This window comes from Gobio gobio (assembly GCF_949357685.1).
Source record: "Gobio gobio genome assembly, chromosome: 2".
In the NCBI taxonomy this organism is placed as follows: Eukaryota; Metazoa; Chordata; class Actinopteri; order Cypriniformes; family Gobionidae; genus Gobio; species Gobio gobio.
The window spans coordinates 73,956,230-73,969,878 of NC_137098.1; the positions used below are offsets into that span (position 1 = coordinate 73,956,230).

The window sequence follows — 13,649 nt, forward strand, 5'->3', positions numbered from 1 at the left end:
CAACTCTAAACTAATCCTGTAACCCTGAGTTTGTTAAACTACCATCATGGTACAGGCCCCAGATCTCAGCCAAATATTTTCTTATTCTGGCGGACCGAACTCAAGCCAGGGCTCATTCAAACAGATACAAATTGCTTTTTTTTTTTTTTGGTTAGCCAGACTCCACCCATAGCTCAGTCTAATGTTGTTTGACACAAGAGTGCAAAAAAAACAGTGCCAGAATAAAGCCAGAAGTGCCTAATGTAAGCCAGACTCGGTCCAGACTTTTGCTATGTGGGATAGAGACTCTTTCACCTATAATACAGAACTCCACACTGTGACCGTCTCAGGACGTTATTGGAACGTATAGGTGATTTCTACTGGGGTAATGATTGGCAAAACATTCATGCATTTAAGAGTTAAATAATAACCCCATTAATTACAAAAAGTATTACATTTAAAAATAATAACTCAAGTAACAACATGTCACTTGGGGCCTTCTGTTCCAAATCTGGGTGGCTCATCTTATACCCCAACCGTCTAATTTTATCTTTTTATTTTAAATTAAAAACTATACTTTTACTTCAGAAATCTAAAAACATTGATGTGCCCTTTACATTCAACCTCATATTTTATATTTATGCACTTGGCAGATCCTTTTATCCAAAGCGACTTACAGTGCCCTTATTACAGGGACAATCCCCCAGGAGCAACATGGAGAAAAGTGCCTTGCTCAAGGACACACTGGTGGTGACCGCTGGGATCGAACCAGCAACCTTCTGCATATCAGTTCCATGGTTTAACCCACTGGACCACCATCTCACACCATCTCATATTTTTACATCGCTTTATCTCATCAAAATAAGTTAAGCAATTTTCAACCTTTCAAGTTATACAACATTTAATTCAAGTCAGTTTAGTGTTATTTAAGTTGTAATGACTTAAACAACAGTTTTTTTTTCTTACAGTGAATTTATTTCAGATTTGTCACGATCACCAGTGAGAGTGCCTGTGTAGTCCACGAGAGGGCACTCCACCTCAGACTATTGCCATATCACCACAGACTACATTACCCACAATACTCACTGCCCGGACACATCATTCCTGATTACATCCACCTGTGCCTCATTTACCTTGTTAGCTCACCCTATATAAGCCTGTTCATTCTGTCAATCATTGCAAAGTCTTGTATGTTGTTACACTGCATTTCTGAGCATTCTCTCTGGTTTCATGTCTCGTCGGTCTTTGGATTTCTTGCCTGTTTCCAGGATTACCCTTTTACCCCTGTCTCCTGCTTTGTTTGTTTGTTCGGACTGCCTGCCTGCCTGCCTGTGTTTTGACCTTGCCTGTACTGCTGACTACCATTGTGGATTACCCCAATAAATACTGCGTTTGGATCCTCAACCTTTGTCTCTCGGAGCAGTTCCAAGATGATTCCTTATAGTAATTGATCTTATTCTGAACAAATACTAATGAAACTCATGGAGGGAAGAAATCTGCTGAGTTTGTGAAACATGATCAGAAAATGTAAATGTTCTCTATATACAGGTCCTTCTCAAAAAATTTGCATATTGTGATAAAGTTCATTATTTTCCATAATGTAATGATAAAAATTAAACTTTCATATATTTTAGATTCATTGCACACCAACTGAAATATTTCAGGTCTTTTATTGTTTTAATACTGATGATTTTGGCATACAGCTCATGAAAACCCCAAATTCCTATCTCAAAAAATTAGCATATCATGAAAAGGTTCTCTAAACAAGCTATTAACCAAATCATCTGAATCAACTAACACCTGCAAAAGATTCCTGAGGCTTTTAAAAACTCCCAGCCTGGTTCATTTCTCAAAACCGCTATCATGGGTAAGACTGCCGACCTGACTGCTGTCCAGAAGGCCATCATTGACACACTCAAGCAAGAGGGTAAGACACAGAAAGAAATTTCTGAACGAATAGGCTGTTCCCAGAGTGCTGTATCAAGGCACCTCAGTGGGAAGTCTGTGGGAAGGAAAAAGTGTGGCAAAAAACGCTGCACAACGAGAAGAGGTGACCGGACCCTGAGGAAGATTGTGGAGAAGGACCGATTCCAGACCTTGGGGGACCTGCGGAAGCAGTGGACTGAGTCTGGAGTAGAAACATCCAGAGCCACCGTGCACAGGCGTGTGAAGGAAATGGGCTACAGGTGACGCATTCCCCAGGTCAAGCCACTCTTGACCCAGAAACAGCGGCAGAAGCGCCTGACCTGGGCTACAGAGAAGCAGCAGTGGACTGTTGCTCAGTGGTCCAAAGTACTTCTTTCGGATGAAAGAACATTTTGCATGTCATTCGTAAATCAAGGTGTCAGAATCTGGAGGAAGACTGGGGAGAAGGAAATGCCAAAATGCCTGAAGTCCAGTGTCAAGTACCCACAGTCAGTGATGGTCTGGGGTGCCATGTCAGCTGCTGGTGTTGGTCCACTGTGTTTTATCAAGGGCAGGGTCAATGCAGCTAGCTGTCAGGAGATTTTGGAGCACTTCATGCTTCCATCTGCTGAAAAGCTTTTTTGGAGATGATTTCATTTTTCAGCACGAACTGGCACCTGCTCACAGTGCCAAAACCACTGGTAAATGGTTTACTGACCATGGTATTGCTGTGCTCAATTGGCCTGCCAACTCTCCTGACCTGAACCCCATAGAGAATCTGTGGGATATTGTGAAGAGAAAGTTGAGAGACGCAAGACCCAACACTCTGGATGAGCTTAAGGCCGCTATCGAAGCATCCCGGGCCTCCATAACACCTCAGCAGTGCCACAGGCTGATTGCCTCCATGCCACGCCGCATTGAAGCAGTCATTTCTGCAAAAGGATTCCTGACCAAGTATTGAGTGCATAACTGAACATAATTATTTGAAGGTTGACTTTTTTTGTATTAAAAACACTTTTCTTTTATTGGTCGGATGAAATATGCTAATTTTTTGAGATATGAATTTGGGGTTTTCATGAGCTGTATGCCAAAATCATCAGTATTAAAACAATAAAAGACCTGACATATTTCAGTTGGTGTGCAATGAATCTAAAATATATGAAAGTTTAATTTTTATCATTACATTATGGAAAGTAATGAACTTTATCACAATATGATATTTTTTTGAGAAGGACCTGTATATATGTATATATATATATATATATATATATATATATATATATATATATATATATATATATATATATATATATATATATATATATATATATATATATATATATCTATATCTCTATATCTATATCAGTCATTTAGATGGATGTAGACAAGCCCGGAAAGAAAAACTGTATGAAAATGAATCCAAAGTATACCGGTCGTTTGTTTTATTCTCTTCTGATGCCTGAGGTTCTTAAAGATTCTCACTTTCATTTGCATTTTGGCAGATTTGCTTTGTAAATCAGTCTTGACCTGAGAAGGTCTACAAAGAAAATGAGGTCCAATGACGTGTGAAATATATTCAGCAAACGGCCAGAGAGGATCTCATGAGGGTGGAGACTGAAGCTGCAAAGAGGAAGACAAATAAAAAGAGGGATGAAGACGGAGAAACTCTTGGTATCTGACCATCACAGGTGCAGTCATTCTCACATGCAGAATCTCGCCTAACCTCAATTACATTGTGCACTGGAGAAGTCCTTTATTCCAGTGACCTGTATCTGGTTAATGGCCTTTAAAGACAAGATGGAGGGACTCGGTTACCTGTTTTTACTTTTTGGTGAGTATTAATGACATGCATCAGTCTGATGATATAAAATTGTAAATGCTGTTTATCAATTCTCCATGCAAATATTCAAAGAATAAAATGCAACATTAATCAGCTTCTTAGAAATCAATGGACATTTTTGTTTTTTTGCAACAGGTGTCTTATCTAATCAGGGCAAATCAGAAGGTAAAAACTTTTGGGAACACTTTAGTTGACATGCATTAACTAAGCAATACAGTATGTTTGTTACAGTATTTATTAATATTTGTTAATATTAGTTAGTAAAATACAACAGTTCATTCATGTCAGCTCAGATGCATTAAATAATACACTGTAAAATCCAACAGTGATTCTATCTAACACTTTTTAGTTAACTTTACTTAATGGCTTAACTTAATTGAACAAATCAAGTAATATGTACTATTAACATACTATGCATTGTTTACTCAGAAAACCCAAGTTAAGAATAATTGATTGGTTTGAGTGCCATTTTGTCCACAAAAAATGTCACCATTATGGTATTCAGTTTTCAATTTGGTTGCGCACTTGGAACATTTATATTATTGTAATTGTCTTCCAGCTATAATTGATGCAGCTATACATCAGTTATTTGGTTTGAAAGGAAGATAAGTAATAATTTGGTTGCTTTTAAAAATTGATCTAGCTTCTGACAGAATAATTAATATAGTTAACACCTTTTAAAAGCAACCTATGTAACACTTCTTTTCATGTCGTATAATGATCGTTTACAATTTTGTAGCTAATACTTGCATCATAAACACCTTGTGAAACTTTTAACTGGGTTGATATAATCTCTATATTTGTGACAATATCCTGATCATGCTTGAATCACACACATACTTTCAGCATCGAAACACAACAATGGTAACAACAATCATAGCTATACTAAGTCAAGAGTAAATCTTAAGTAAATGATCAAATACTCTCTACAGTTCTTGTTTAGTCACTAGAGCACTTGTGTGAGTGAACTATACTAACTAAGCCTTTGTCAGTACAACATACTATTCCTATTTCACTTTATTTGTATTTTTCATTTTGCATGATTTTTTTAGTAACTAGATAGTGTAGAATCTACACAGTGTAGATCAGGGGTCTCAAACTCATTTTACCTGGGGGCCGCTGGAGGTAGACTTTGGGTCAGGCTGGGCCGCATCAAGTATTCCACATAAAAAGTGTTTCAAGTATTCAAAAAAAAGTAGCACAACTGATTCAATCTTCTCAATAATCTTTATTATTAACAGTTCTTCAACATGAATGTTTCTTCTGAACATGAACTGTTCCTCTGAACATGAACTAAATATAGCCTATAGAAATTATGAATGGTTTTAATTTTATTTTAAATAATAGACTAATTCACAGCAAGGCCTTAACCAGGTCAAACAGAACAGTGAGCGAAATTCTAGATCTAATTCTAGTTGGGAAATAATCTTTTTGGGACTATTTGTAAACAATATTTGCATCAAATATATAATTAGTCCCGATATTCTTCGCATGAGTGAGTGAATAAATACATAGATCCGCAAAAGACATTTGAATTCTCTAGTGGTCTGGTGGTAGAATTTTTGTCAACCATGTCAAAGGTTGCAGGTTCTAATCCGCCCTCATGTAGTTTTTCTTCATTAAAATCAAAGATGTTCATCAATGATTGTATAATAAGACCATGGACACGTTTGCATTTTGTTTGGTGACTTCACCAGAAAGAAGTCTCTCTCAGCAAAGGCATTAAGCGATAGATTGACGTGCTCGTCTGTGTGTGAAGACTGTGCACGAGCCAAAAGAGAACGTAAACCCCGCCTACTTTGATTTGATTGGCCATTTCAATCATTTTGACATTGACGAGCGCTGTTAGAACACATTCGTTTCAACTGTCTGATCAGCTTCATTCGTCGGTTCCTGTCAATCACGCGGTGTCAACCAATTATACTGCATGAGGGAAGGGCGAGCCAACTCACTCACTCTCTCTCTCACACACACACACACACAAAGGAGGTGGCAAGCGCTGTACACGCAATGACTCAGCAAAAAGGTGCTTTTCAGAGCAATGCGCGGGCCGCACTAACACTAAACTTTGATGTCATGAAGGGGGCCACAAAATATCACCCTGCAAGTGGCCCGCAAGTTTGAGACCCCTGGTGTAGATTAATAAATGCTTTATAAGTAGTTGTCATTGTTAACTCATGTTAAAGGGATAATTCACCAGAAATTAAAATTCGGTCACACTTTAGTTTAGGGTCCAATTCTCACTATTAACTAACTGTTTACTACGATGTTTGCCTCAATAAACTCCTAATCACTGCTTATTGTCATCATTTACTCACCCTCAACTTGTTCCAAACCTGTATGAGTTTATTTCTTCTGTTGAGCACAAAAAGAAGATATTTGGCCACCGTCAACTGGTTACCGACATTCTTCAAAATATCTTACAGGTTTGGAACAACTTGAGGGTGAGTAAAAAAAAAAAATGGGTAAAAGAATCCCTCTAGCAAATGGCACCTTATTTTAAAGTGTTTCCAAAGTTCTATTGAAACTTCACACATTTAAGTCTTATTTTTTATTGGCCCCCCTGTCTCTTTTTGAATAAATGTTTTTAGAGAATTTGGCATTGAGAGGAAACGCTGTCCAGTCGAGCACATTTTACACCTGGGGAGCCGCATCTGCCATCGACGGGATCAGATACGCTCCAGGTCCAGCCTCGTCCTGCTCCATCACATTAAACGAGCTCAACGCGTGGTGGAGGCTGGACCTGCAGGATTATTACTACATCAACAAAGTGACCATCACCAACAGAGCAGACGGCTTTTCTGAGCGCATGACTGGAGTAGAGATCCGCATCGGAAACTCCCTTGAAAATAACGGCAACAACAATCCCAGGTGACATGGGTCGCTGAGCGCGTCCTCAGATGAGGATTTGAGCAGGTCATCTGATGTCTTGTGTTTTCTCTCTCTCTCTCTCTCTCTCTCTCTCTCTCTCTCTCTCTCTCTCTCTCTCTCTCTCTCTCTCTCTCTCTCTCTCTCTCTCTCTCTCTCTCTCTCTCTCTCTCTCTCTCTCTCTCTCTCTCTCTCTCTCTCTCCAGGTGTGCTGTCGTTTCTTCGCCTGTTCCAGCAGGTGGTACTGTCAGTTTCTTGTGCGATGGAATGGGCGGTCGTTACGTCAACATGTTCCTTCCTAAAATCCAGACTCATCTTACGTTGTGTGAGGTGGAGGTTTACGGAACAGGTCAATTATTTCTGACATAATTCTACATTAAGATGCGGTCTCATTTAATGTTGTTCACCAAGATTTCACAGGCAAAATCCAGGCATGTAAATAGGAATCAGTGCGATTGGGAAAATAATTTCTCGCTTATTTCACAACCGGTTAAAGTTTGCTTGGTTTGAAAGTGACTGTGTAAGCTGTTGTGCTTCATATACTGTATATCGCTACACTTATTGGAAATGAATTAATCATTTTTTACCTGCAAAAAATTTTGCGATTGTGACCACTGTTCCACTAGGACGATTTATCAGACACAAGTTGCCCAGATAGAATGTGACCTGATTTTTTAAGTGTTCATTTAAACATGACATTTAAAGCAGCACTAGGTAACTTTTCAAACTTCATAATATATTTTCAAGACTCTTGTGATGATACATCGACTTACAATAGGTTGAATGACACGTCTGCCATTGCCTGACGGGGTCTGTTGCCTGACAAGTTGCTCTGTCAGTATATTTGTGTTGCATTGATGTCACCTGAATGTAAAATAAGTTATGGGACCATAAAGACAAATGAAAACATAAAACGGAAATTGAATCACTCAAATATTTATTGAAAACACACATAAATAAATAAAAGCTAAGCATATTTCCTCTGGAAAACAGTTTGTTCAAGTCTTTAGAGTCCTGGAACTCAGGAATAAACATGATAACTTATACAGAACCAAAACTATTTACATTTTTCCAAAAAAATCCAGGCGCTTTTGGCCTCTTTGGATTTTGGATATTTACTGGTGCCAAGCCTCAAAACAGTTCCTATCAGGAACTTCTCCTCAAACTTTCTCCACAAAACTACTAAAAACTGCAGCGCGTCTCTCTCTCTCTCTCCTCAACACTAGCCGTGCGTCTCTCTCTCTTCACAATAAAAGAGCTGTGGTTCATGCGTAATGACGCACACCAACGTGGATGACGGATCAGCCTGTCATTGGTCAAAATGGCAGCTAGCATCGCGCTAGCGGCAAAAATTACGGAAAATTTATAAATTATGGACATCAAGTGGATATATCTTGGATGTAAGCGTTTTGATTTATTGCTGAACAACTCCAAAAAGATGCACATGTTCCAGGCTGGATAGAAAACCTTCTGTAAAGGCTACAAAGACACCAAAGACACCCCCGTGATGGCTAGCTCGTTAGCTTTCTGCTGGAAAAAACGGTAAGAAAATCGATAAAAGTTTCATGAAATAATATAGATATTTATCGGAGGTGCCGTGTGACGTCGTGGGCGATGCCGTCGGGCTCTGAGGGTTAAGTGTACTGTTGGAGTAACTGAATAACTCTTATTTCGAGTCGGAGGGACAGTCAGACACGTCAAAAAGTTATTAACTTTATAAATTTGTGGATTAGTGCTTACTAGAGATGCGAACTGTTTAGAACGATTCAGTCCGATTTGGTGAACTGGTTCGACCGGTTCACTAAAAAGAACCGGTTCAAAAGAACGATTCGTTCGCGAACCGGACATCACTATTAGGGTTAGCCTATGTAAGCCTATGTTTAAACGGCGTGTACAAGTTTGGTAGGGGCTACATTCTTGCAAGTAAATACATAAGACATACAAAATCATATTTTAGGATACCTAACATGTCTGTGATATTTGTTTATTTGTCTTGCCTCAAGCTACAATGCAAATCGATTTTTCAAATTGGAAGATTCATCTATGGTAGCTTGATATTATATTGACGATGCATGGTTATTACCTACCACTCAAACATTGAATTGAAGTATCATATAGATTCTGTAAAACGGTAAACCAATAGACTAGGCTACTATAATGACGCTGGCTTGTAAACGTGAGCATTGTGATCATTTGGCGTTTGAAAAAAATAAAAATAAAACCCATGAAATTATATTCAAATGACATGCTGAAACATATGCCACTGTACCTGGGATGAAGACATTTCACACGCGACGCAAGCAGAACACCTGCATGTGAACTCCTGCAGTGTTCAGGGCTATCATAGCTGTCATGGCAACAAATGCACGTGCGATGCATCCCCTGATGTAGGATGACAGAGTTTACGACAGTAGTAGAGGACAATATATTTTCCCAACTGTAGGGGGACCCCGAGAGCAAAACCTACCTTGTTCTGCTTTAAGCGCTCATGAGCTGAGAGTAGCTAAAAGCATCATCAAACCCACATCCTCACTTCTCATACCTGTAACATATCCTTCCCTCATGGGTCAAAATGACCCGAAGCCCTAAAATTATGTTGTGTCATTTTTTATTTTTTTTTAACTAGATTTTAGCAATAATTTAATTTAATAATATAATTCAAGTACATTCTTCACATTTTTTCAACATAAGTAACTCCAATACATGCAAAAACTTGTAACACGTAAAACAGCCCAAAAGTGGGCGGCCGAGGCTCATTGATGCACGTGGGGAGTGAAGTCTTACCCGTGTGGTCCGATCAAACAGACGAGCTACTGGAGCTCAAATTGCTCAAGAAGTTGATGCTGGTTCTGATAGAAAGGTGTCAGAATACACAGAGCATCTCAGTTTGTTGTGTATGGGGCGCCACAGCCGCTGACCAGTCAGGGTGCCCATGCTGACCCCTGTCCACCGCCCAAAGCACCAACAGGGGCACGTGAGCATCAGAACTGGACCACGGAGCAATGGAAGAAGGATGCCTGGTCTGATGAAACGCGTTTTCTTTTAGATCACGTGGCCGGGTTTTTATATATTTTGAGAAATAAAAAAAACAACCTCTCATTCCATTCATTCCTATCCAGTCCATTTTGTGTGTGTCTGTATTCCAAGTTAAAGTGCTACATAAGTCCTAAGGACAGGATGAGGGTTTAATCAAAATATTGTAGAGATGTGGATCTGCTCAATTGTGTTTATTTGTGTCTTTGATGTGCTTGTTGTTTTGCGTTTTTTCAGCTTATAGGAGAAAAATATTTCTGAGGATGCAATTAGCGTCCAGTGTTGATCCAGCTGCAGTGAACAACACATTTCTGCATCAGGTAAGAAAATGAGCAGATTAAAGAATTAGAGGGAAATGGACAAAGTCAAATATAATATGATGACACTTCCTGTTGATGATGTTGAATTCCAATCCACATGAACAACAGTGAACAAAACTAAAAATCAATTTTGCTATTCAGTCTTTATCAATACGGATGGACTTTTTGCATCTGGTGCTGTTTTTGGTCTCCATCTGATGTCAACCTGGTTTTGGTGTGTTTTAGCTTCAGTCTGCTCTGGGGTTGAGTTTGGTTTCTGATGTTAAACTGTCCTGGACGAGACTCCCGTACCAGGAAGTAACGCACAAGGCGAAAAAAGCAACAAGGTAAACCTTTAGTACAGAGCAGGTTTATTTCTGAAAGCATGTGTAAACATATTGTCCAACATATAGACTACAACAAAAACTATAAACTTGCTAAACATATTCAAAGCTTAAGAAAATATATTTTCACATGTGAAATATTTTGAAGCATTTAAATGCAACATGTATGTACTTTGATGGGCAAGAAAATACATTTTGTGTGAATGCATAAGGTATTTTGTGGCTCATTCCTGGGATTCGGTGCCGTTTGTGTTCCCAGTAAAGATCATGATCTTACTGCCTTAAAATGTTGAACAACATTAATTTTGAACCTGTTTTAAGGCCCTTTCACACCGGACGCGTAACAAAAAAGCGAAGCGGAAAAACTAATATTTTGTGTGCGAATAGTTCGTGTCAAAACCATTCACATCAGCCGCGACGCAAGTTTGTGACGTCTGTGACGTTTCAGAGCTCGGTGACAGCTGAGAAAACAGACACTTCATCCTCCAGTGAAGACAAGCTTTTCATTTTATTTAAAAGACCGAAAAGAAGGGATTGGGTGCACCCAGTCTTGAAGAACAGAGAGTCTGAAGGGGAGTATGCTAATCTTGTACAGGAGCTAAAACTTTATCATGGCCGGTTCCGCACTTACTTTCAAATGTCCGTGGGACAATTTGAGGAGTTTATCCAGAGACAATAGAACTGATCAAAAAATAAAACCATTGTGCGAATTATTCTCGTGTCAAAATCACATCCAGTGTGAAAGGACCTTTAGTCATCAGCCAGCAGCCAAATCACCCTTTAGTCATCAGCCAGCAGCCAAATCACCCTGTAGCCCAAGACTGGTTTCCCACTGAAGCTAAGCCAGGCTGAGCCTGGTTAGTACCTGGATGGGAGACCAACTGGGAAAACTAGGTTGCTGCTGGTAGAGGTGTTAGTGAGGCCAGCAGGGGGCGCTCACCCTGAGGTCTTTGTGGGTCCTAACGCCCCAGTATAATAATGGGGACACTATACTGTAACAAGCACCGTCCTTCGGATGAGATGTTTAACCGAGGTCCTGACTCTCTGTGGTCATTAAAAATCCCAGGATGTCCTTTGATAAAGAGTAGGTGTGTAACCCCGGCATCCTGGCTAAATTTGCCCATTGGCCTCTGTCCATCATGGCCTCCTAATCATCCCCATACATATATGGGTATAGATTCTTTTTTTTAATCTAGATTAATTTAGATTAAAATTGCTCATTTGAATTCTGCCGAAGGCATTCAGAACATGTGTGCTCGTAAGTGATTGTTTGTCTTTTTGTAGTTTGAATAATAAATAACTTCTGTCCCTTTAAGACCTGACGCACGCATATCCAAACACTGTTCCTGTGAGCTGGTTACGACTGTGTTTACGTTAAAACTCACCAAGATGGGCATTGAGACATTTTTGAGTGTATTTGACCATTAATAAGCTGGAAAAAGAAGCTCATTTTTGCACTTGTATGTCAGAGGCGGCTTTATTAAGGTATGTGTGTGTGCGCGCTTCAGATGTGAGTGTGAAATCTGCGGGAATTAGTAGAATTAACGTTATGAGCAACCCCGCGCGAAATTCAGACCGGTCACACCAATACTAACAAAAGTCCAGCAGAACACCCGTTCGCAATGTTCAGAGGATTAACCGACTGAATGAGTGGAGGCGGTGCGGGTCACTCGCTGGAGAGGAGAGGAGAGCGCAGCTGATATCCATACTGTAGAAAATGAGTATTGTATCGTTTCAGATATTTCAGTATCGATACACAGCGAAATATGGATATTTTTGACAACACTAGTAGGCATACACACAGGTTCGAAGACTCGTTCTCTTGCCCCCTACAGTGCAATTCGGCTAGGTGTACATCCGCGCTAAAATATCAAGTGAAAGTCATCTTAACTTGCGTAGTATAGACCCAGCTCCCAACCCAACTTTGAGAATTGATTAACAGCGATATTTTTTTTATCGCCCGATAAGAGTCTCACGTTAACGCCGATAACGGCCCACCACTAAAATATATATATATATATATATATATATATATATAAAACTCTGTCTCCTTTCCCTGTTATTATCAGTTTGTCCACTATTTATTATGTTTGTCCACCCTTTATTATGTTTGTCTACCCTGTTATTATCAGTTTTTACATTTCATGAAGGCCAAAAGGCACTGAATATCAGGAATGACCCGTGTATAATATTTTGAATGTCTTTTACACATATCATCAGGTTTAGTTTATGTTTATGATTATAACCAGTAATGTTATTAAAAAAAACCTCCTGAATGAGAAAAATAAATTATCTGAACACTAAACAATTTTATGATTGAATCATTATATTTATGTTTCATTTACAGGTTTTGTGCTGATAAAAAATAACCTGGATACACAGACTGAATCTTCCAAGCAGATATTTCTTTATTTTTTTTAATTGATTGATTTATGTAATTGTTCCTATTTTATATTCATTATCCTGTGGATGAATCATTCCATATAAATATTCATAAGTAATTAGATAAATGTATCAGTGTACATACAGTATGGATATTATAGTCATCAACATAGTGGATAATTCAAATGATTTTCAGTCAATGATAACTGCTGACAATAGAAGTATATTTTTATTGTGTATCCTGTCATTAACTTATTATAGTACAATGTTCATTAATGCAGTTTTGATGTTCAAGAGCTTTTTTACTACACTGTATATTTATCCAGTACATTCAACCGAAATATGACCATGATTGTTACATTTATTAACCCTGAACACCCAATATATGAATGTTACTGTGTTGACTACTGTAAAGACTTCACTGAAGGACTCTCTTTCTCTGTCTGCAACTATAAGCACTAAACTCTGATACATAAAACAGAGAATTACACAGTTGTGTTATGAGCTATTTATGAAGACAATGGCAAATGCCTGATCCAAGTGAAATATTAAGCAAAAACGAGTGAAGTTCTATATAAGATAAAATTGTTACATAATTTTGTTTAAGCACTATTTAACCCTCTGATGCATGATGTCTACTACTGACAGGTTTTTAAAAGCTTTTTTAAACATTTCAGTTTGTGATGTTACATCCTTACTCAAATATATATATATCACTGTTCTCTTGTTTCAGTATTTATTTATTTATTTATTTATGACAACATCAAATCAAAATATCTTATGAAAGTGGTGATTCATCAAGTATTTGCAATATGTAATATTATATTTATAATATTTTCTGTTATCTTGCTCTATCAAAATCCTTACTTTTTGGGGTAAATATGGGAGCAAAATAGCTTAATTTTATATTTAAAAAAATATGCGTTACATAAACATTCTGTGTATTTATATAATACACTAATACAATAACAATGTTAACATTACACATACATTTTTGTC

At 38.3% G+C, this 13,649-nt stretch overlaps 1 protein-coding gene across 1 annotated transcript; it reads left to right on the forward strand.

Annotated features, from left to right (window-relative positions):
• Window positions 1–3,485: 3,485 nt before the first annotated feature.
• On the forward strand, window positions 3,486–13,371 carry LOC307118739 (fucolectin-like; the record flags this gene model as incomplete). Its single annotated transcript, XM_079804483.1, has 6 exons — window positions 3,486–3,555; window positions 6,316–6,595; window positions 6,799–6,941; window positions 9,863–9,945; window positions 10,171–10,271; window positions 12,616–13,371. 6 exons carry the CDS (start codon window positions 3,486–3,488, stop codon window positions 12,635–12,637), a joined length of 699 nt encoding a protein of 232 aa, XP_079660609.1. The 3' UTR covers window positions 12,638–13,371.
• Window positions 13,372–13,649: the final 278 nt, after the last annotated feature.